The sequence below is a fragment of the Ambystoma mexicanum genome, chromosome 2p (genome assembly GCF_040938575.1).
Source record: "Ambystoma mexicanum isolate Mex_15411 chromosome 2p, UKY_AmexF1_1, whole genome shotgun sequence".
Taxonomy (NCBI): domain Eukaryota; kingdom Metazoa; phylum Chordata; class Amphibia; order Caudata; family Ambystomatidae; genus Ambystoma; species Ambystoma mexicanum.
The window spans coordinates 1,185,474,073-1,185,498,730 of NC_090923.1; the positions used below are offsets into that span (position 1 = coordinate 1,185,474,073).

At 48.7% G+C, this 24,658-nt stretch overlaps 1 protein-coding gene across 1 annotated transcript in view; it reads left to right on the forward strand.

The window, feature by feature from the left end:
- SLC6A8 (solute carrier family 6 member 8) overlaps positions 1 to 24,658 on the forward strand; it is a 238,100-nt gene that overhangs the window by 128,332 nt on the left and 85,110 nt on the right. Inside the window, exon 4 of the mRNA XM_069645372.1 lies at positions 5,926 to 6,058. Coding sequence (XP_069501473.1) covers positions 5,926 to 6,058 — 133 coding nt within the window. The remainder of the gene's footprint in view (positions 1 to 5,925; positions 6,059 to 24,658) is intronic.

Below are 24,658 nucleotides of genomic sequence, written 5' to 3' on the forward strand. Positions count from 1 at the left end.
CCGAAGAGCAATCTGAGTCCGCCTCATCTTGAGGCGAGCAAGAGGAAGCGCCAAAACGCATGAGGCCATGAGGTCCAGAAGCCTCTGAAAACACCAGGCCGACATGCTCTCTGACTGCGCAAACATCTGACACGTGGCTAACAGATCCGCCATTCTGGCCCCGGTCAGGTACACTCTGAAGTCTATCGTGTTCCAGCGAAAACCCAGGAAAATCAAGTCCTGAGAGACCGTCATGGAAGATTTCCACCAGTTCACTGACAGCCCCAGGTGGAACAGGAGCTGGAGGAGAGACTGAAGATTGCAGGCAGCTTTCAGCGGGGAAGGGCTGCGCAAGAGCCAGTCATCCAAATACGGATATACATGGGTACCCTGCAGACGAAGATAGACCGCAATCACCGACATCATCTTCGTAAAGACAGACGGTGCCGAACTTAGGCCAAAAGGAAGCACTCAAAACTGGAAATACTCCTCTCCCACAGAGAAACAGAGATATCTCCTGTGTGGACCCCAGATCAGGATATGCATGTAGGCATCCTGAAGGTCCACCACGCTGAGCCAATCGCCCATCTGCACGGAAGACCTTATCTGGCCGGGCGTGATCATCTTGAATTTCTCTTGCGGTAGGAAAAGATTGAACTGGGAAAGGTCTAGGATGGTGCGCAGGCCAGCCTGGTTGGGTTTGGGCACCGTAAACAGCCGAGAGTAGTAGCCCTCCCCTCGCTCCCCAAGAGGAATGGGTTCCACAGCTCTGAGGTCCTGCAGTTTCTGCCCCTCGGCTTTAGGGAGGGTGATCCAACTGCTGGAAAGGAGAGTTGAAGGGTGGGGTAGGGAGTAGGGGTATGCGGAAGCCCGCCCGAGCGACTGACAAGACCCACCTGTCCTTGGTGATGGTCTGCCACGCCTCCCAATAAGACGAAATGCGTCCTCCCATCGGGGTCTCGTGCGAGCGAGTACAACCCTCATTTGGCAGGCTTTTCAGTGGTGTTACCACCTGAATCTGAGGAGGAGGCTGAGGAGCGGGAGAAAAACCGAGTCCGTTGCTGCTTCCGGCGCTTATTACCCGAAGGAGTATCCACTCTGCGGGATTTCTGGTCTAGGAAGCCCCTGAAACTAGAGGAGGGCCAGCTTGGCGACAGCGGTCTCTGGGTCCTAAAAGAGGTTTTAACCAGGACTGACAAGGACTTATCTGTCTGGGTGCTGTCCTTCGTTTTGGTGAGCTGCACATCCGTTGTGGAATGAAAAAGCTCCTTACCGTCAAACGGCAGGTCCAACACCTTGTCCTGTAGCTCCTTCGAGAACTTGGTGGCATGCAAACATGCCTGTCGAGAGGTGTCAACACCCAGCATAAAGCCCCGAGCCGACGTGTCGACATGATGAGTCGTGGCCTCAAGCAGATTCTGGGCCAAGACTCTGGCGTCAGATAAACCTGCCTTAAAGTCTTCCAGCTTCTCGACCGGAATGAACTCCTCGAACTCTGACAGACCTTTCCACATCTTCATATTCGCCCCCGCTAACACCAGTTCTGCGTTAGCCTGCCGAAGCTGCAAGGCCGAGTTAGCGAAAATCTTCCTCCCAAGGGAGTCCAGAAGTTTGTCCTCTTTCCCCAGAACCTGAGTCGCCGTCGTAGAAGAGGACGCTGCAGGCCTGGACTGCAAAGTTGCCGCAGCCACCACTGTGGAGGAGGGGGGCAGACAAGATGACAGAGCCACCTCTTCCGAAGAATAGCCTGTATTGCGTGTCAATTTTCTTATTGACGAAAAGTCCAGAGTGTGGCTTTTCCCAGACCCTGCGGACCACGGCCAAAACATCCTTCTGCAACAGACCGGTACACTACAAAGGAGACAAGGTGAACGCCCCCAAAAGCACACCCTCCTGCGGAGTGGGTGCCTCAGGCACTGGAACATCCAATAAGCACATCACGTCCAGTTACCGGTCGTGAAAAGCTCTAATAGAGCGGGGCTGGTCTTCCTGCTGAACCGTGTCAGGCACCGCCTTGTCCATGGGGGACAATGGGCAAGGGCGGAAGGGTCGGTGGAGGCACCGTAGGCAAGGGCAGCGCCGGCAGAACCACTGGTGGAACGGGTGGAGCCAGAGGCGCAGGCAGGCATATCTCCCTAAAAAGACCCTTGAAATACGCTCTCATGGGGTCATTACGCATGAGCGTCTGAAATTTTCCGAAAAAGGCATCCTCCGGAGACGGTTTTGGAACTGTCGGAGAAGGCCTCTCATGAGGAGGATAATTCCAGGGACGCAGAGGGGAGGGTTGCCACACAGGCCCATCCCCCGAAGTGTCCACAAAAATCAAAGGTGCCGAACCCACAGGCAACGAGACATTGTGCGGAAGGGGCATCCGGGCGTTCCAATCGTAAACTGGACGAAATGGATGCGCACAAGGAATTTTATGTTCACCCGCGGAACCAACTCCTACACCTGAGGCCGATGGCGTAGTTGTAGGGGAAGCGGCCAAAATGGCCGCAGTGGTTGTGGCGGGAACAGCCGCCATTTTTCCATCACCTGAGGGGAACTGCGGCATGTGTGAAAGTAAGGCAAGGGTCCCCGTCGGTGGGTCAGGGGTCTTAATTTTAGCCTTTACATAAGGAACCTCGGCCGAGCCGGTACTATGAGGCCTGGAATGTTTCTGCGACATACCAATAGCCAAACTAGCCTTCACAGGAAGGACCTCGGCACTGCTGGTAAAGGAAGAACTTTCACTCCTTGCCCCCTCAACTGTTCTGGCGTTGCCACAAGAGCGGGAACGGTGAGGAACAACTTTCACCGATAAGGCCTTGGCTGGCCTCTCAGAAATGTTGGTCACTTTAGCCTCTGCACGAGGGACCTCGGACCCAGGTCCGGTAACAGCCTTACTAGCGTGGGCCTCAAACATCCGTTTGGTAACACCAAGCCCAGCCGAGGCCTCGGGGCGCACCCCGGTACTTTTGAGGGAAGCCGATAACGAGGCCTCAGAGCGAGCTTCGGTACCCCACGACTCAGTAGAACAGGGTCTACAGGCAGCCCCCACAGGAGGGGCCTCGGAGCGTGCTCCGGTATCCACAGACCCCTTACAGAGACCCTCGGAGAAAACTCTGGTACAATTATTAGGCCCAGAAGGCACCTCGAGGCAATCCCCGGTGACAGAGCGATCAATGCTCCTCCCGGCTCGGGAAGAGCCCGGAAAGGTATCTCCCGGCCGGGGTGCTCTGAAAAGTAAAGAACTTAGTTTAGTTTAGTTTAGTTTATTTTTTGTATAGCGCCGCCTGGCCCTGGGGCATCCAGGCGCTTGACAGGGTTACATAGTTAATGCAGTGAGGTAAGCATAGTTGAGAGCAGTAATCAATACAATACAATACGGAAAGGGTTAATACAAAGCATCACATGTTCAGGTCGTAGAGATCTATGTACATCAGGTGAAAGCATAGAAAATTATCCGGGAGGGTTAATATGTACAGGGAGTGGGAAATGAGTACTCCTAGTTACCTATTGAGTATGGCTGTTGTCTTTCATTGGCAAGAAGCCATGATTTGACTCCGCTTCTGAAGCTGTAAAAGGAGGGTTCAGCTCTGAGCGTGGTGGGGAGGGAGTTCCAAAGCTTAGATGCGAGTACGGTGAAGCTGGTGCCACCTGCTTTTTGTAGCTTGAACCTAGGGATGATGAAGGTTTGTGTTGAGACTGATCTGGTTAGGCGGGATGGAGTGTGGATCGAGAAGTTGTCTGATAGGTATCTGGGTGCTTGGTTGTGTAGACACTTGTGTGTAAGGGAGAGTGTTTTGTAATCGATTCTTTGAGGTATGGATAACCATTGATTAGAGTGTCTGATATTTGATATGTGGTCATACTTAGGGAGGTTCAATGCTGATCTAAGTGTATTGTTTTGTATTATTTGAAGTTTGTTGATGTTCTTAATGCTTGTGCCCAAATATAGGGCGTTGCAGTAGTCGACTTTCGAAAGTACAAGTGCTCTGGCAAGCGTAATGCAGTTAGGGGTCGAGAGGTAGGGTCTGCACGCATTGATAAGCTTACAAGTGTAAGCAGTGGTGGATGAGGTGGCGTTGATTTGTCTGGTCAGAGTGAGGGAGGAGTCGAGATAAATTCCTAAGGTTTTGACGTTGTTGGAGGTTGAGATGTTGTTGCCGTCAATAGTGAAAGATTGGTATGATTTGTTGAGGTTGTTGAGTCTGGTTTGAGATCCTAGCGTTTACCGGGCGTTTCTTCTTTTCGTCGATAAACGCCTGAAAATGCGAAGGAAAAGTACATCGAAACACCTCCTCCCACCGCTCCAACTGACGTTGAAGTGCCCGGACCGAAAGGGAGTCGCAATAAAAAGAGGAGTCCCAACGGTGATCCGGACCCAAACACTCTAGACAAAGAGGATGGGGATCCACCCTCGGTTCATATCGGTGACACGATGAACAATCTGGAAAGTCTAGTTTGAACGATATAGACAGACTAGTACACGATCGCTAGCGAGAGCCAGAGAGGAGGAAAAAGGGAAGAAGATCTTCCGAGGATGCAAGCGCCTCCAGTCCCGAACGAGCAGAGATAAGGACTGATGGGCGATGCGCGGGCGGGGCAGAGCCGAGATGGGCGGGTTTACGAGAGGAAGGACTAAACATTTTTTTGAAATTTTTGGATGCTTTTACAAAGCGCTCCGGTCCCGTCCCACAGGACGGAGGAATGTCCCATAAGTATGGAGGAAAGGGGACGCGACGTAGGAGTCGGCCCCTGCATTGTGGCCCACCCGACTGTGACACCCAGGATGAGTAGCTTGAGTTGTGTTCAGAAAAGTCCTGACGACTTCTCTCTTGTAGAAGGCCAAACTAACTAACTAAGACAAAGGTTCCCAAGTCAACCAACGACAGACCCTGGCAGCATAGGGAGACCCCGGTGAGGCAGAGAAGCCTGACATCTAACATTACTCCCATGCCTCCCCTCACCTACCTGAAAAGCCCCCATCCCATTGCCGGATCTGTGCCCTGGCCAAGCTGTGTGTGGAGACCTATCTCCTACAAATCCCATGCGCCTACCTGTTACATTTGATAACTCGATATTTAAGTCTGGGTGGCCATTTTGCGTTTATGGAAATTCCCTTTTCAATGCTGCTGAATATTTCATACCCCTTTGGCACAACCCAGCTTTAAGTAGCTGTTGGCTCAGCCCAAGGTTCTGTGTAACATGACCTGGAAACAATGTTTTCCCCAACTACCACAAAACAACAAAGCAGGGCACGAGGCTCTTTTAGTATGGCACCAAGTTCTACTGATTATGCATTCCCTATAACTAGAGGGACTCCCCTGTACTGACTCTGACTACCCACCTGCCCAATACACACTTTATGCTAAAACCGATTGCCTATGCCAAAATCTTTCTGAAAATGGACACCATTCCGCCCTGCCCCACAAGCCATTCAGATGGGAATGTTTTCAGCCAATGATTGTGCAAAAGAAGTTTTGTCACTAATTGATGGTTGACTCCCCCGGGGTGGTTTCCCAAAGGTGGGTGGTCTTTGCTTGAAGGTGCAGGGTTTGTGGTGTGAGCGGGGCATCAGAGTTCTTGGCTCTGTGGACGATCTTTGTGTTACCCTTGTGAGGGGTTGGTGGCACTGTCTCCTGGGCTCTGGGACTCCACCATCCTTCTGACCCATCCTACGTACCCCTGGGTAGTTGCCTCTGCCATTGCCCCCCCACCCAATGGGACATTATATGTGTTTTGCTTGCTTTGCTCTTCTCCCATGCCAACCCTGGGTAATCCCCCCCCTCCCCTCTGCTCATGCATCTGTTGCTTGGTATGAGATCCATCTTCTGTGCGCTAATCTTGCCTTTTCCTTGGGGGGATTCACCTTTCCCACCTTCCCTTCCTCCTTCCCACCTAACCCCTTTGTGCTTCTCTCTGCCATCCTTACCCAAGTGTATATTCTGCTCTTTCTTGCAGGAATAAAGTTTTGCGGATCTCCAGTGGCCTGGACGATGTGGGCACCATCAACTGGGAGATGGTACTGTGCCTACTGGCCTGTTGGGTGCTGGTGTACTTCTGTGTCTGGAAGGGAGTCAAGTCAACTGGAAAGGTATGGAGGGGGCGTATCACTGAAGAGGTCTAGAGGAGCAGTAGCTCTGACTTGGGGCCTAAAGGAGTCATGAGGACTCTAGACTCCCCCCCATGAAGTCATCACAGTGCCACAGAAGTCAGTGAATGAGCAGCGGCAAGCCATTCTGGGGGCAACCTGGATGGCCCCTGGAATGATGTCGTCTTTGAAAGACGAGGAGGGTTGGCGGCCAAGTTAGTCATGCCAGTTAAGTTCTGATATGTGACTGGTTCTGGCACCCAGCCCCTTCCACATTTCAGAGGCAGTGACCTGTCCTGGGGTGACACGATTCCACCTCTATCTGGAGGGAAATCGATTTTCAGAGACTGGGGGTGCCGCAGTGCCATTCACTGGAGGGCTCTGGCTGAGTCTTCCTGCTTCTTAGCAAGCATCCCAGCCGCCACCCCACCCTGTTAAATTCTACTGCCTTTATCTCGAGGTAACAGTGGTGGGGTTGCAAGGCACAACCCCAGGGAAGCATGTGGGATGGACAACCAAGTAATACATAAGAAATGGCTAACAACAAGAAGCAGTGTTCAGACATTCCAAGTCAAAAAGAAGATCGTAAACATTAAAACCAAAAATGAACTAACCACAAGGTTTATGGTTTCCTAGGACGTATAATACACAAGTCTATGTTTATCTACCCGGATGTTCCGAAGTCAAAGATTCCCCAAAACTCCACCCTGCAACCTTACATTCCCCCGGAATATGACCCCCTACTTTTAGCAAGCGATAACAAACATAGATGTAAAGCAATAGTTAGAAGCTTAAAGATGTTGGTTTGGAGATGGGAGCAGGACAAATTGCTAGGATCCAGTGGCATTGTTGGGCTTTTGGGGGACCGGAGGAAGAGGGGTGTACGGCTGTATGTTGTTTCCTCTTCATTCAGAATTCATGAGCCATTCAGGGAAGGAAGAATGCGCTGTAAGCAGCGATTGCGAATCTGATGAGAGGGTACTCGGGTGGTGTCCGTAAGGGATAGCAATGTCAGGGTGCCCTTTTCCCTAATCAGGCACATTGATGAATGTGAGTGAGAGGGTTATACTTCATGCTCTTTACACGCTTTACAAACATCCCATACAATACAAGGGTAGAGCACGCCATTTCTATTCCTGGTTCACCTTATTTGCCTTGGCCACACCCGTCTTGTGAATGGCCATCGACATTGTTTTGAGCCCAGACACTTTGTTCAGACCTTGCAAGCCACAGGGAAGTTCCACTGACGTTCAAACTTTATTTGTATTTGTATTTTATTTATTTGTATAGCGCACCAAGCCCTCGGGCATCTGGGTGCATTTCTTACGTAGACATGTTACAAAAGTTACAATGACAAGAATAAGCTTACACAATTTACAGAAATATATGTTTAAAGAGGATATCATTTACAATGTTTACAAAGAGAGATTACTAATTACAGTGCGGTTTCTTGCATATCTTACAAGTATGGGGCTACTGAGGTAGGTGTCATAAAGCAGAGATTTTCTAGGATTCTTGTGCGAGGAGCCACATTTTAACATTTTAACATTTCTCCTGAACGGGTGGTAGGCAATTTCAGATCTTAATTGGAGAGGCAGAGTGTTCCATAATTTGGCTGCTAGGACAGGGAAGCTATTTCCTTTTGTTGCTTGAAGCTTGAAGCTGGGGATTTTAAAGCAATGTGCCTGATCTGATCTCATCGGGCGATCTGTAGCATTACGTGAGAATTTCTTAGTCAAGTACATTGGTGCTAAGTTAGCGAGGTATTTGTGTGTAAGTGATATGGTTTTAAAGGCAATCCTTTGCTTGACCTAAAGCCAATTCAGGTTACATCTTACGCTGTGATTGAGGGATATTGAGGGCTGCCTTATTAGCGTTGTTTTGAAGAACTTGCATCTTTTTCAAGTTCTATTGACTAATTCCAAGGTAAAGGGCCTCATTACACGGTAGGCGGTAAACCATGGTGCTATTAGCACCATGGTTGCCGCCGGTACCATACCGGTACCACAATGGAGGAAAGGGGAATTACCACCCCATTCCAAGGTTGGCGGGGCGGTAATTCCCCCTTTCTCCATGCCCATAGGGCATAATGGGAATGGGGAAGGAGCTAATTACGGTACCGCAAATTGCGGTACCGTAATTAGCACCAAGGTCCCTTTGCGGGTCCCAACTTTAACGGCTGGTCTACACCAGCCGTTAAGGTCGGGTCCCGCAAAGGGACCTCGTAGTAAGGTGGTAAGGGTTAACGGTCACCGGTACCCTTACCGGTGACCGTTAACCCTTACTGCCTTCCGTGTAATGAGGCCCAAAGTGTGTTACTACTGTCTAGTTTGGAGAGTACTAGAGCTCTAGCTATGGGTATGCAGTTGAATGAGGATAGGAGCGGTCTGCAGGCCGTAATTAACTTGCAGGTATATGCTTTTGAGGAGGCTGCCGCATTGACCTGTCTTGATAGGTTTAGAGAAGAGTCGATGTAGTTGCCAAGAGTGTTCACATCCTTAGAAACCTTGATGGAATTTCCGTCAATATTAAAGGATTCTAATTGTTTTTGGAGCCGAAAAGGAGAAGCTCTGTCTTCTCGTCATTTAGACAAAGGCCATGTTTAGCCATCCAAACCTGGACGAAGCTGTAGTTGTCACTTAGTACTTTGGCATCAGTGTCATAGTTACCAGTGATGGGGATCAGTATTTGGGTTTCATCTGCATAATTAATGTAAGTGACACCCAGATAGCGAAGGTCATCAAACAGTGGCTTCGTGAAATCATTGTACTAGGTAGGAGACACGCAGAAACTTTCATTCTAAAAAAGCGTTGAAAAAAATGTTGTGGGAAAGGCACATTAATCTGGATCAACGGGGAAGATTGCCATCACAGGGCGTGCAATAATGACACAGAGATGCGCTCCACCTCTTTAATACAAACTTCTAGAAATGCCCCAGGCTGGACATCTAACATGCACTGGGATCATCCAGAGACTCTGGGCAGCAACGCGGACAAGATGGTGACTTCTACCTACAGTCCATCATCGCTAGCCTGTATGTGTATGGTAAAGACAGAGGATGTTGAAAAAAGGTTGTTTCTAAAGAGTGCATCAACTTGTTCCCTTGGCATGTGCAGGGATTTTTTCGCCAGGGTCACTGCTGTACACTTTGAGGCATCATGGGTGGGAGGAGAAAGAGGAGAAAGGGGACCGATGGAGGCAGAGTTGGTGTAAGATGGTAGCTGCACAGAGCTCCCCAGGTGGTGTCTGAATGCAGTCTCTTAACAGCAGATAAGGCCTGAACACCAAGCCCTCTGGCTGAGGCGCACCCATATGTAGATAATCACCAGTCAAACAAAAGTGTGGGACATACATAAGGATGTTTTCTTTGCAGTGTCCCATGGCTGATTTTAAAAAAAATGTAATGCCTGGATTTACATAGCATGAAGTTAAATCTGATTTGGGCATTTCGATTTTTTGCACCATAACAAGCCTTTCAGTCACTCTGCATTTACAAGGGCACCCACTTTGGCATGCATTCACTCACCTGCTGTCCACAAGTGGCTATGCCACAAGATTTTCTACATGGTCCAGTGAGCAGAGACACAGATGGTGGTCCTTTCACAAGACTGTGTAATCTTCCAGGCATTGATACATGAATATTGAGGACAGAGCATGGGCTTTAGCTCTGCACATGTCCTGCCTTTTGGGGAACTCCTTAGACTTTGTCTAGTATATTCTCCTCCTATGTTTGTTCCTATACTACAATTACTCTTTTCTGTCTGCCTCCACCACTTCTGCTGGAAAGCAGGGGAGGGTAGGTGTGTGTTTTTTCGTGTATACCACTTGGATCCACTTTCAGGCTGTAAAAGCAAAATATTGAGGCTGAGTACCAGAAAAGGAAATACACCAAACATGGGCTTATAAAGATTCACAGATCTTTATTCTACTGCGCAGTTACAAAGAAACAAATTTGGATAGCTATCTGGCCCTCAGTACATCACAATGAGTGCCAGCCCTTCAGAGTGAGGAGTGAGGGGTACTGGACATCTGTACAGTCGTATATTTATACAATTCAGTAATAATGTCCAGCCCCTCTACAGGTTAATAATCTGTGGTCTAGAGTTTGTGCCGAGTTCACTTATGGCTCATACAATAATATGCACATGGATTACTTTGGTTTGAATTTCTAACAAGTTACAATGGCAAAGTGTATTCCTGGATTTAGCAGTGAGCCTTAGCACATATCCCTTCACAATGTGTTTCTGCCAGTGTCCATGCTCGACATTTGCATTACATTGTCCTCGATGTATGTTCGTGGGTGAGGCTTGTTAGTGCAGACAATCCCAAGACCACAAGTCATGTACGGGACAAGTTCTCATTACCTAGTCTAATCATTCGGCCCGCAGACAGCCTAACCATTAAATTGGGCACAAAGGTCGGAAGGCTCGGTTACAAGTTGGAAACACAGTCTACAATTTTTTAACACAGAATTACATATGAACAGAAATCAAAATGGCGGATGATCCCAAAATGGCGGCGAAGTTGATCTAAAATTGGAACTTTGCAACGTGGTTTTCTTCACAGAGCGACTAGGCTTAGGCCAATATATATTAGAAGGAGGCACAATATGATTTCCCATTTAACAAACCCTCCTTTTGGCCTAAGCCAAGCGCTAAACTACTTTTAGTCACTTTACGAGTAACTCCACGTCTCAATGTCCATACACACTGAATCGCAATCATCAGAGATATCAATCGCCATAAGGTCTGTAACGGAAATTTCTTTCAACACAAATTCATTAGTCATTCTTTCTGGTGCGCGTACCTGTTGTCTTAATGTTCTCATAGTCTGTGCACAACATCCTCCTAACACTGAACATGTGACAGAAGTCATTGTATACAGCAACAGCAAAACAACAGAATACCTAGAATAATCAACAAGACCGAAAGTAGCTTGCATCCCCAAGATCGTAAGAAGTCCCAAAACGAAGCGCTAAGATCCAGGGGTGTTGCTAGGTCTGGTAAAGACCCGGGGCTAAGCTGATGTCAGAACTGTTGGGACTGGGGGCTAGCTAGTCTTTTGGCTGTAGCTCCTGAGATTCTATCCAGGGCTACAACCAAAAGATCAGGGGCTATAGCCCCCTTAGCCCCCCCTAGCAACGCCCCTGCTAAGATCCCAAGTTCCCTCAGGAACGTGCACTTCTGAACTAAGGACGTGCAGATTTTGTATAGCCTTAAAGATGGTTGGGGAGGAATCTGGTACGAAAACACAACAAGCTGACCCCACTTATTTACATACCCCACCACGCTCAGCCAGGATGACATCAAATGCCATCCGGTTCTGTAGCGCCACTAACCTTATCGCTTTCTGTTCCAGAGTCATGTTATGGAGTATGTTAGTGGTCCGGTTGATGGTCCTCTCCAGTACTCTCGCTAGTCTTCTGATATCCTCAGAATTCAATATTTGTCCCCAAAAAGGTACAAAGCATTTCGCTACGTGACCAAGAACTTGTGATGAAGTATCGCCATTCTCATCCCACCTTTGACGAGCCTTAGAGATTTCTGTGGTGCTTACGATGAATACCCCCTGTAACAGAATCCCTAAATAACAGGTTCCCTGCCAATCCCTAGGTAGCCATGGGAAAGCTTCATTACCGCAAACGAAATAGACAGGATCGCCTACATACAAAGGTCTGTCCTCACTGGTCAAGTTCGCAACATTGGTGCAGCCCTTGAAATCGCCCATTGACTGAGTACCATTCCTCTGTATGCAGAAAGAAACTGAATCGGGCTGTGGTTAACAGTATAGGAAGGTGGCGTGGCCAACCTACAACCTACTTTACCTTGAAAGTTAGGGGGATAGAATTCATTTGAGTTTTTTGCAGAGAAGAAGCCCATTTGCTAATCACCACACATGATTGCTACAAAATCGCCTCTCTGTTTACTCACCATGTTCGACTGGCTCTGTGAGGTCCCCCGCACTCTCAGGGCTTGCATTTTATTGCCAGCCGCTTCCTGGTGGTGTAGCTGGGGAGCTGTGATCTTTACCTTGTGATTTCTGACATTCCATCATACTGGTTCGGTCGGGGCAACCATGTGTTTTTGGTAGAACTGACACAGCCAGTCGGCCTCCTCAGGCTAAGCAGTCCTACCAACAACTGGGAATTCCCCTGTTCTTCTAGGACCTAATTTCCAACACTACAAAAAGCTCATTAGTCCTCCATTACACTCCTCTCAGCCTAGCCAAACTTTGGTCCCAAAAAAACTCTGCAGCATTGAAGATCAAGGATTGGCAAAGCCAACAGTTCTGGCTTTTGTGTAGGCATGGGATAAGCATTTGCAAGGCACTGCGATTTTGGTGCTACCTGACAATAAGATGGCAACAGCTGAAAGACGCTGAAAGTGCCTGGGCATAATGTCAGTGACTGGCAAATGCATCTCTAACACTTCTATACAAGCCAAAACGGATGGCTTTGCCAATGCTTGTTATTAACAGGCTCTCAGTGCAAAGATGCAAGGGCATGCATACTGCTTACGCATCAAGTGACTGAAGGCACACTTGGTTAAGATATTTGTATTACATCAGTAGCACATTTTCAACTGCAATTAAGCCCTTAACTCTAAGAAGGCTGCTGCAGAATAACACTGGCAGACCCTATATATGACCGATCCATGTGAAAACATCTACAGAATTACTGCTGCAAATCTCATAGCAATGTTTTATTTCTTAATTTAACCCATTCACTGCATATATGTGCAGGGGCGACCCCCTGCAGCCCTACCACCGATCTGTACTCCAATGCAATAGTTTGGGTTATATGTGGCGCTTAAGCACCATCTCATAGCCAAAACTAAGAATGTGGTGTCTGTGCAACCACTTTTGTCCATTCTGCAAAGAAAAATCTTTACGTGAGAAAAACATATTTCAGTTCTCCTTTTTAAAGCATTTTTGGCAGTCAGTCAGTCATATATGTAATCCAACTGCAACACTCCACAGCTAGACCAGCCAGATGTAGAACTCCCTCTAGCCCAAAGGACAGGGAGGCAGAAATTCAAATAGTTCCCCCTTATTGGTGACTGGTTCTTCCCGGGTACAACTCGGGATTGGCTGATGGTCTGCAGTTGATGTCCTTGTGGCAGCGGTTTAAGAGGGAACATACAGCACCTTTATTAGTAGAAGTGTTAGAAGCCCACTTTATAGTTTGCCTCGTTAGGCACCCCTGTGGCCTCTGTTGCAGCACCTATCCTGAAGGAATGAGTAGTAAACTCTTTGTAGGAAGGCAGATGTACACGTCATTTATAGAGCCCGCCCGCTCACCTTCGTCATACTGCAAGAGCACCAAGAGAACACTGTGCATGACACCTGGTATCATCTCAATACCACATCGAAGGTATGAGAGACGTTATGCACTCAGACAACCATACCGAATGTATCACCAACTGATGTGGTAGACATGAGTCTGCAGACTCCACTGGACATAGAAGAACTATAAGTGAAGTCTGACGGGTGTGAAGTGACATAATGAAGAAGATACTTGGACGCACTAAAACCTGAATTGCGGATATCTAAAGAATCAAGATGTGATTAAAGTTACGACGTAAACATATATGCTAATTTCAAGTAAACCATATACACATAGAAGATAAGTAACAAGAGATGCAGTAGATAAGACAACGTAGAACCTTGCTGAAGTAGGAAATAGAACGCGAGTAAAGCAGCCATGCTGAAAAAATTGACGTTGCCATCCTATAAGAGTGAGCGAGAAGCCTCAAGAAGGGAAACCAAGGCTGCAGAGCTGACAAGCGCTGGAATACAGATTTGTGCAAGAACAAAGGATAGTTGTTAAGTTTGGCTTAGATTCAAGGATGCTGCAGCAAGAAGCAACTGCAAAGCACAAAAGGAGTCAAAGAGGATAAGATACATACGTAAGACATACTTCTCTTAGATTAAGTAAAGGAGTGAACATTTGTGAGTGCCAAGTATTGAACAATCAAAGATTCAGAAAACGCATGCAAGACGGAGCAACCAAGTCTCCAGAGGCCGAAGAGAGTAATAGCGCCCAATATAATTGAATCAAATAGTACTAAGTAGGACAGAATGAACACAATCATGGTCTCCTCACATGTGGTGCAAGACCAGAAGACAAGGCCTATTCATGAAGCTCCAGGCGAAGATAGCAATGTACCTTCACTCCCTTTAAAGTTCTGATGAAGAGAACAGTAAGCAAGGTCCACTACAGAGAAGAAGCCTTGGCTTAGGGGCTAATTGATGAGAGATGGTAGGTTAATTAGCTAAGGAGGGCAGTTGTCTGACGTTGTTCCCTTGCACCTGGGTTTCGTTGCTTACGTGCTGCTAATGACCCGAAGGTCCAAGGTTGGAGGAGAGTGCCAACCAATCATGAGGGCCTATGTAATGGTGGACCATACAGTGTTGCAGAAGTCTATCCGCTGCTGTTGTTATGCTTTTATTAGTATTTTACGTAGAGGTTATTCGAGGCGTGCCTACCAGATGAGGGACAGCCAATGATGATACTAACACTTATATGAACTATAGGTATATATGTTCCCTTAACCAATCCCTGTGTCCGATAGGATTTTACTGTTTGCCACGTAGGATGACTTCATAGCTGAAATTCATTGAGGTATAAAACCTTTTGCGTAATTGAAATGTATTTGAGTGTGTGAGCTACAATCTGTTTGTTCACCAGGTTTCCCTACTTTATTGAACTGATAATAAAGTAGTATTTGCCACATTCTTTGGGTCTGTCCAGTTACTTGGGCCTGAGATCATTTATTTGGTAATCCCATTCGGCACTTGGAATGCTCCGGGTGCTACTGCACATCTTCTTCCAAACCCCATTCCTTGAGGTACCTCTTAATTACACTCTTAATTGATAGACTGGCAGTGGTGGTCTGTCACCTTATAAAAACTGCTTTGCGTGGCCCGCATGTCAGTTTCAGGTGTTCCGTCATTGCATCTAGCCGGGCACACTGCAAACACCTGAGAAGGACCTGGCTTGACCCAGGCATCCTTCCCACTCAGTCTTTTTTGTATACTGGAATTCTGCATCCCAAACCATATTACTCCATCCTGCCCTGTTCTCCATGCATCACCCTTGCTGTGTCACCACCGTTCTTTGCCACCACCAGACCGCTCTACTGAAAAGGCCAAAAAGAATGGCAAGAAAACGGATTTGACTGTAACCTACTCATACACAAACCCGTGGGCCTTGACACTAAATACTCTAATGTCTGCAACTAAATGCCTTCCTTCTTGTCCAGTATTTCTCCGGTAAACACCCTATCCTGCCAGAAATGTCTAACCCATTGGGCAGTTCCCTTCTGACTCTTCCCTAAGCTACCAAAGAAAGGATTTGCTACTATTACATCTGTCCACAATTTAAACTTTCCTTTGCCCCAAGCCCAAAACATAAAGGGATCTGCTGCTTCCTTTGAAAACCATTGTGGGGCACCCTTAGATTCGCGACGTGCCACTTTCTGACCCCAATACCTACCTTTTACATCATGCTGGATAACGCAGCCATTACTAATTGACTCAGTTGGGGAGCCAAAGTCCCCAAAATGCTCCTCCACAGACTTCACACTTCTGGTGACTGAGGCTGTGTGCAAGGGACCCAGATGTGGCTGCAGGCAGGGAGTACAGCTGTGGCTGCAGGCAGGGCAAGAGACACAACTGTGGCTGCAGGTAGGGCAAGGGACCCAGCCGTGGCTGCAGTCAGGGGGCACAGCTGTGGCTGCATGCAAGGCAAGGGACTCAGATGTGGCTTCAGGCAGGGGCTACAGCTGTGGCTGCAGGCAGGGCAAGAGACACAGCTGTGGCTGTTGGCAGGATAGCGGGGGGGGGGGAAATATGGCTACAGGCAGGGCATGGGACCCAGTAGTTATGTCTGCTTGAATGGAAGAGGGCCCAGATATGGTTGCATGGAGGGCATGGGACCCAGATATGGCTGCTGGCATGGCGGCACTCCAAAGTGTGTGTGCAATGTGGGCTGGAGATAGATGAAACCGTGCCGGTATGCGGAGCAAGTCATCCCTCCCACAGGGGAATTCCAAATGCCTGTCAGTGATGCAGCCAAACTACCCGTGCAGTCTCGCCCCAGGCTAGAGACCTGCGCATGGGGATAGTCCATCATGAACTGTCCCCTGTGAGTGCCCCTAAACTCTGCCCTTTTATCCCAGAGACTGCAGGTCCAGCTGACTGTGTCCAAATAGCAACCAGCTTGGACCTCCCTTTTCTGATAGTGCCCCCTCCTCGCAGGTGAGGACTCCCCGTCAGGTATGGGTCAAGTTCCTTCAATAACTGATACCCTCCTCGCCAATCAGCTGTGGCATATACCCCTCAAGCCTGTGGCGATTACCACTTCAGAGAGTGTTGATTCCCCAGCTGTCAGTCATCTGCCCTCATCTTCCTGCCCTCAGAGACCACAAGCAATTCTCCAACTCCACCACCGCGTCCATCTTGTACATTGAGCTCAGATCAAAAATGGCTGCCAACCAATCCAAGGGAGGCTTGCCTGTGCCTGTAACTGTGTACTGCTAGTACGCAATGGCCCTGGGGTGAGAAAGGTGGGAGAAATGTGTTCCCTGCATCCAAACATACCAGTATCGCAAGTTCTCACTAGATTTGTAAATCGCAGCCTACTCAATGTTAGTTCTCATTTAAAAAGAGCCGGAGTGTAAACAGAAATCTGTGTTTACTTTCAACAGATAGAGGATGGTAGCTGACCAATCCGGATTCAACTCACATTCAAACAGATTCATGAAGTAAGACAGTGCCAGGCCCAGTGGCCCTTGCATTATGCCATTTGAAAAGGCTTGTACTCCCTGTGGGTCTGTCTTTCTGTGTGCACAGAAGCAACCTCTGGGCACTAGTGTCGCCCACAAAAGTGGATCTGAAAACGGGGTAATACCCTGATGGATGGCCAGACAGCGGATTCCAGAGACTGGCAGGTGAGCCCATGTGTCATTTGCCCTGGAAAGGCAGGACCCCAGGGCAGTCAGGAGAGGCTGGCCTTTCAATAGCGTGATCCAGGTAGACTTTCATCTGGAAACCTGTGAGGCACACACTCTGGTTCCTTACTTCTCGCTAACCAACGTAGTGTCATGCTTTAGCACGTTCCAAGGTGCTTGACGGTTTCTGCTGGTGCTTTCTTTGGTAACTTGGGTGCCGGAAGTGGCTCAGTATGTGAAATGAGTCCTGGTTGCTGGCCCCAGTGTGAATGCCATCGATAGACTGTCGAGCAAGGGGAGGGTCCTGTGAAATGGAGGCAAATAACGGCTCCTCTATAGTGATCTAGCTCTGCTCTCATAATTGTTTCTTTGTTAAGCATGACACCTAGCGTCTTAACCTTAGTAGTCAAATAGACTGCCCAAAAAGGGGCAGGAGGACCAAATGTGCCAGAGACATCTGCCAACTCTGCAGGGAAAGAATGCGATATCGGCCTGGGCAGCTTTACACTGGAGCAATAGGTCGCTCGTCCAGAACTGGATGACTTTGAAGAAGTCGGTCAGTGGGGCAAAGAGTGGGCGCTACTGGTCACCGGGAAGTGTACCTCGGTCTGTCACTTGTGCACTTAGGGACGACTTGTTTGATTGTAATGAGTTGGTTGGAAAAGTGCAGAGTTCTGAGGTTCCTTGTCTGTTGGCAGGAGTGTTCAACTGCCCTGTGTGGGCGGCTTAGTTGGCATGCATAATGTGTCTTAGAATGTAGCATATGAGCATCTAAATGTGGAGAGCAGTCAGTGAGGACCTCTGTAGACATTTGGGCATCCATCCTTGCCAATATTCTGGTACTGGTGCTGCCTTAGTAGGGACAATGTAAGAGGAAGCCCTGGGCGCCTTGGAATGGGATAGTGTTTCTAGCAGTGGACAGCGTGCATCGATTCATCCTAAATGACATTGGTGCAAGACCTACGAGAGCAGGTGGCAGTGGGTACCAAGCCCAGAGAGAAAACCTGTTATATACAAACTCCCATCTTTAAGGCACCAGAAAATGAGGTCTTTTTTTAGATATATGCATTTTTAAAAAAAATCTCTGAGCGTTAGTTCCAAACTTGACCTATGCATCCCACCTCACATGAAGCTGAACCCCAGAAAATAAGATTGCAGACTAGAATGCAGGCACTCTGCAGCATTTATTCCCAAACCCTAAAGCAAGCAAGAAAAACAAATCTAGTGAACAATTCGACCTCAAAAGCGATGGTGCATTGTAGGCTGGAAGATCTCAGCGGTTTTCTGATGGGTAGCTTGAGGCGGTTTCCCTTCATGGTTAGCAGGGCTGTCGCGCCCACCTGGTGACGATTCACGTGAGGGAGCGCATCCAGTCCGTCTGCAGGCGTGGTGCTGTGCGGGAACAGCCTGCGCTGTGAGAATGTCACCTTGCCACGAGACTGCAGAGCGTGACAATGACGTCGCATCACATGCACGCTGGTGAAGCAATGGAGGGGGCTAAGGAATGAGGTGCAGCCGGTGTCTCCAGGGAAGACTGGTGCTGACATGTCCGCACACCCAGTGCTGTCCAAGCCTGTGCCGGGACAGTGATCAGGTAAGGGGATGCTGAGCCCATAGAAGGCAAGGCAGCATGGGTGCAACAAACAGGGAGTGAGCAAGAAATCAGGGGTAGCCAGTGGAAAAGAATTGTGTACCACGATGGCGCTCTGAGCAGCCCACCAGAGGGTGCATTATAATACCCAAGTAAATACATGGAGAAATAGGGGGGAAGCAGTGTAGAACAGGGCAAGGGGCTCCGGGGAAGAGGTGGTGAAAAGGGAATGAGAAAATGGAGTGATCCTGCACCAGAGAACAGGAAATGGTGCTCAAACGCAAGCAAGGGAGCAGTGAGAAAGAAGCTGCAGAGAGGAATGCGTGACTGGGGGCTAATCCTACTCTGCACATGCTCCCACAGCACCCTTACCAGTGATCTACAAACAGGCCGGACCAAAGCCCCTGGTGTACCCAAGTTCAAGTCTTGCACTCCCCCGCCGGCGCCAATGGTGCGGAAATTCAAATAGCGCAGAGGCAATGCTGTCAAGAAACATAGAACATGAACTATTCATCCAATAGCATACATGTAATGACGAAGTTCACAAGGGTGGAAAATCAGACTGAAGATTGCCACTGACTATCCAACAAGTGAATACAAATCGCAAGGCTTTGAAAATAAAGATGGCCCACAGAGAAGGTGGTTCACTGGGCCCCTGGGTGATGCCGGGCAGGGATTCCGCTCTAATGATGAGGAAGGAGGAGATGCAGTTGGTGATGGGAAACGATGTGTTTCTCCTCCAGAGCTACTTATTCAACAGTTGGGCTTCTGCGGCCTAGAATCCTGCCGCATATTAGCACTCGGCACAGAGCTGTCAACTCCTAGAATTCCATTCAATCCTGTTAGACACTGGGCTTTCAGCCACAGTCCCTCCTTTCCAGGGGCACTGTACTGGCATGGTATAGACCTCTGCTGGTTAATACTGCCTCAGACACTGCTCTTAGGCTTCGAGGCACTCGGGCGCCCAACCGCACAGGAATGCAAAGTGCTGCAGTAATGCAGAGCCCCTCGCTGTCCAAAGGGAAGTGTCAGGAAGTAGGTTTTCCCCACTCTAGCAATCCCTAGAGTCCAGACAGAATTCTTGGCAAGGGTTCACAGTCCCTCTCCTTCCCTTGTCAGGGAGGCAGTTACCTCCACGATGCTCCAATGATTGTGATCCACACTGGGAGTGAAGAGAGGGAAGTGGCTCTCTGACCTGCTGCACTTCCGAGCCTTCCAAAGACTCCTATCCCAACCCCCTGAGCCTCCGCTGGTTATTAACCTCTTCCAGCAATCTGTCCTATCACAAAGCCCGAGGGATTCAGTTGGGAGGCGCCAAAGTCCAATATATCTCCATCCTTACTTCCTGCATATCAAAGACCTATGCCCCTGGAGGCCTGGGTATTATGCTGCAAACCCCAAGTGAACCTCCATCAGCCTGGGTTTTGCAATGCAGCCCTTCACTCGGGGATGCCCAAGCAAGGCCTTGCCCTGGAACAGTCCGACAGGTCAGGGGTTTCCTGTGCTTTATTCAGACCAACCAATGCATATATGTTTAATGGAGGCCTGGTTATAATCCTTTATGGTTTGGGAAACGTTTTAAAAGAATGATGTATGCATACTTCAAACTACGTTAACATTGTAAATGTGAGACTAATATTAAGGGTAAAGAAAAGGGAACACGCGACATACATGTGCCTACCCTTGATAGAGCGAGTACACTACAGTACAGTCAGGCAAAACATTTCTGGGGTACACTAGGGCAGATGCACTTCAGTTCAGAGAGCAACAAAAATTAGCGAGCGATACTAAAATGGAAATTCAGGGTGGTGACCGTCACGTCAACATGGGGCCAACGAAAACTAGACCAGGAGGTGACCTTGAAAGAAAAACATGACAGACTCATCCAAGTGTGACGGTGAAACAGAGCTCAGATGGTGTCTGTGAAGGAAGGACTAGCGGACCAGCAGTTACGTGGAAATCAGAGGGGTGATAAAGAAGTTGGCATTGCCAGTCTGCAGTACATTTACGCCAAGGCTGGTCGATCTGCGCCAGTGCTGAGCATCTAGCGGGTTTGGAGCTGCTATAGAGACCCTACCCTCTCCATGAACGAGCCAAGCGGGCAGCTGGCCGGGGAGCAAATGGAGGGAGGGGCAGAGCAAACGCAGGTGTGAAGGTGCCTCAGGACGTCAGCGAGAGGAGCACCCTAAGAGGACATGCTCCTTGGATGGCCACTAACTATGAAAGGCGAGCAGCATGCCACTGCAGTGTCTGGTGCGAATCACTCAAGCCGGGATGCAGGGACTGGGTGGGTGTGCAAAGTGCTAATGTAGTAAGAAAAGCAATACCACTCGCAGGAATAAAAGGGAGATATTAGCTTCATTATAGCGCCAATCAGCAGCTGACAATCTATTCCCCATTAACTCTCCAGACAGGAGTCTTCAGACTTTGGAAGTTCTTGTTAAACACAGTTTCTTTGTTTATGTTCCTGATAAAAGCCAAGAATTTTGCAGGTCCGGTCCTAACAGCCACTTCAGTTCACAGATCATCCAGAGGAGAGGAAAACCACTCTGAGATCACAAGATTCCCCAGGCCATGTGTGAGGCCATGCAGTCCTGTTTATTTCCTTTGAGTCCTGGGAATTGTAGTTTTCCTTAATTTCTAAAGGAAAAACCAACAAGTCCCAGAATTCAAAGCAAAAATAGGAATGGCCGTCCTTCTCATGCATGGGAATGGAAAATATTAGTTCTGCACTTTTGATGAGCAGGGAGCTTTGAGCATGATGCCAAAAAATTAGTTTATGAGGCACGGATATGATAAAGGGGCAACTATTGTGCCTGGCCAGGGCCTTCGGTCAGTGACTTTACAATTTGCTTGTAAGCTTGGGGAAACAGTCAAAAAAGCCCCTACTCTGTCCCCTGCTAAAATATACATTAAAAAAATCCATATAATGATACATTGCCTTCTCATCCTCGTCCCAGTTCTTAACTCTATGAAGGAGTCAGCCTTCACATCAGTCCCTTATTGCATGTTTTTGTGACGTAGTACCTGGGCACCTCATGTGTGGTCAGCTGCACGGCAGCCTCTTATGATATTTTCAGGGACCTGCTGGGCTGCGTTTGCGCACACTGGTTTTGAGCATTATGTCAGGTAGTGCTTGCGCGGAGTCCAATTTTGCGTCAAGGGAGTGTGCCACAAACTCATGGAGGGGGGCACATTTGTGTTGTTTGCCCTGGGCAGCGTATTGCCTAGAAACTGCCTTGTATAGAACCTGTATATATGAAAGGCTGTGATTGACGCAGCCTAAGAGCGCCCTCCCCCAACCCCCTTTAACGGAAGCACTCCTCGTTTTGATCCAGAGTAATTATCGCCCTATATTTTGGGGGGTAAAGGGCCTCGCTAGGTCCTTGACTACGCAGTTTTTCCGGCATTAGCGAGAGAGGTGGCGTAGGGGTAATAATTTCTGGGAGATGTCGAGCGTGCCCGTTTACGAGTTAAGAAGATAAGCTATCTCTCCCTTTATCATATGGAAAACACGCACCGTTTTGAATTGAAAAATGCGCAAAATGAGGAAGCTTGGGGAAGACGGGAGAAAGAGACCGACTTCCCCTTGAAACATAGGACGAGGCCCGGCCCCTACATGTGCTGGGTGAGGAGGAGTACTGGCCTGTATATGACCTCGCACATCCAAGGCCTCTCTCTCGCCCTGTGTCCCCCTCAAGGGAGGGCGGGCAGCGACTGGAGGCTTCGGGGCACGCGCTAGCCATGGATTAGGAGGGGGACTGTTCCTGCCTTGGTAATTGCTTGAGCATGGGAGCGAGGAGGTAGACGGGGCGGGGCTTGTGTGAAAGATTGACTGGGGTGAAGAGGGTCTCCCACTAAGATTGACTGGGGTGAAGAGGGTCTCCCACTGAGGACGTTTGACCCGTCTTCGCTGCAGTGTTTCGCAATGGAAGCACCGCTGCATTCGCAGTGCCTGGTCGCGCCTATCTATGTTGGTTAATCACGGCAGCCAAGCAGCAGCATTGTTTTTTTTTTTTTTTGTGTATCTTGAATATCCCAGGGCCGGGCAAGGTGCCCTTGAGCACTAGGAGGTTCTCTTCCTCCTTCTCGCCCAATGATCGGAGGGGGCGGTGGCTGGGGGGCGGGGCAAGGGATGTGTATTGGCGACGTGCAGAGCTGCTCGTACTGCTCGGCTCCCTCCACGCCCTCTAAACGCACACACGGCCTTTAGAGGTCTCAAAGGTACAGCTGCAGGTTTTCACCCCCAGAAATGTTCTGTCTCATTTTCTTTGCGCCAGTGTGTGCAGTGGAGTAACTTTGCTGAATATGTTGGGGGGACATGACCTCTGAAGAAAAGGTGCTCCCGCCAAAGGAATGGGGACAAAACGGTGCGCCATGAAAGTTGGGGGGACAAACACCCCTGTCCCCCTAAAATTACACCCATGAGTGTGTGCCTATAGTGAATACGTCGTTTATATACCACAATAAGCCCAAGCCGTTATTACGCAAGAGTTAGCTGATTCTGATTGGTTAACAAATTCCCACTTTCAAGGGTATCAAGCAAGCCCCATTCTCCGAGAACTGACACGAGTCTCCTTGGTTGCTTATAGTTTTACTAGCAGTCTTTTTTTTGATTTTGTATTGGTTTAGTCTTCCTGTATCCGGTGTCTCGACCGTCATGATGTTCCCTGTGCTAAGAGTCACTCTGCCCCCAGGCAGTCTCATTGCTGGACACGCCATCTCGCGCGGCTTCATAGTGCTGCCTCCCTAGTTGCTCCACATGCAGCCTCCCAGAGGCAGGCGCAGGCCCGCAGACATGAGTCTCCCTGAGCTCATGGGAATCTCCCTGACGGCTTCAGGAACTACGGCACTCACCTCTAATGTATGGAGTCCCCCCAAAAAAACCTCAACATGTTTGCAAATCTGCTGGAAATCAGTATAACCTGTGCTTTAAATTGAAAAAAAGAAGTGCAGGTACTGAGGACCGGGTAGGACCGGCCCATTTAAAGCACTGCCTATAGCCAGCCTCGAAAGTAAATAGCTCTGCCTGTGAAGATTTGGACGGCGACGGTAGAAAAAACGCTTGGAAGCCAGATTTGATGCAAAACGTATAGTGCTTGAAAGGAATACTTCCACATGTAGCCCCAAAGAGCCAACATATTCATTGACTGTGTAATCCGCCTTCATGACCACACTAGTTTGTGACTTTGAAACTGACTGACCAACCAGTGTGTGGCCAAGTCACGGGGTGCTGCTCGAACTGGCGCACCCAGAAGAAATCTTCAGAATGTAGGGACCAGAACTTGGAAAACGCCATTAAGATTGTCAAGAGTGTCAAACATGTGTGTGTCTGGGTGTAAAGTCCTAAAACCAGTGGCAGTTCATGCTGGGATAATGAAATCCAACTACTGTATTAGGTGAGCCGATTTGCGACCTGAAGAGGGACAGCGCAATCAAACGTGGTGGCCAGTTCAGCACAAAGCTGGGCACCCGAGAACAGGTGCCGTGGCACAAACCAGCTAGTGAAGAACAAGGCCTATATAATTAGGGTCAAAGATTGCACTGCTTGCTAGAAATAGGATCGTTTCACATCTGGGAAGGAGCTGCACGGAGAGGGGAACAGTACAGCCTTAGACAGTGGTGGGGAATTGACAAACAGGAAGTCTAGAGACACCTAAGACCGCTTTGCTCACCTAGTGGGAAAACCTACTGCAAAGTGTAGGCGGGCAGTAAGCAATTACTATTGCTAGTACCCTCCGGGTCGGTTATACTATCCATTCTGCTGAGCTGCGCGGAAGTACGTGGTGTGGCGCAAGGATACTATGCTCCTGATGAGGCACGACCCAATGTCCATATGCTGGGGCGCTCATTTTTGATTCAAGTTTAAAGGATGTTGAAAGACTCAAAAGGTTTGTATCGCCAGAGGAATTCCACTACTGGGTTGAAGAGAAGTGGTTTCCATGCCATAAACTGTCCAGTGTTCCAGCCCGTTTTGTAAATGGAGAGACCCTTTCGCCTGCATATCTTCCAAAGATGTGACCGTTTTATGCAATGCTGCAGTTGTGCGGGCTCTGCACA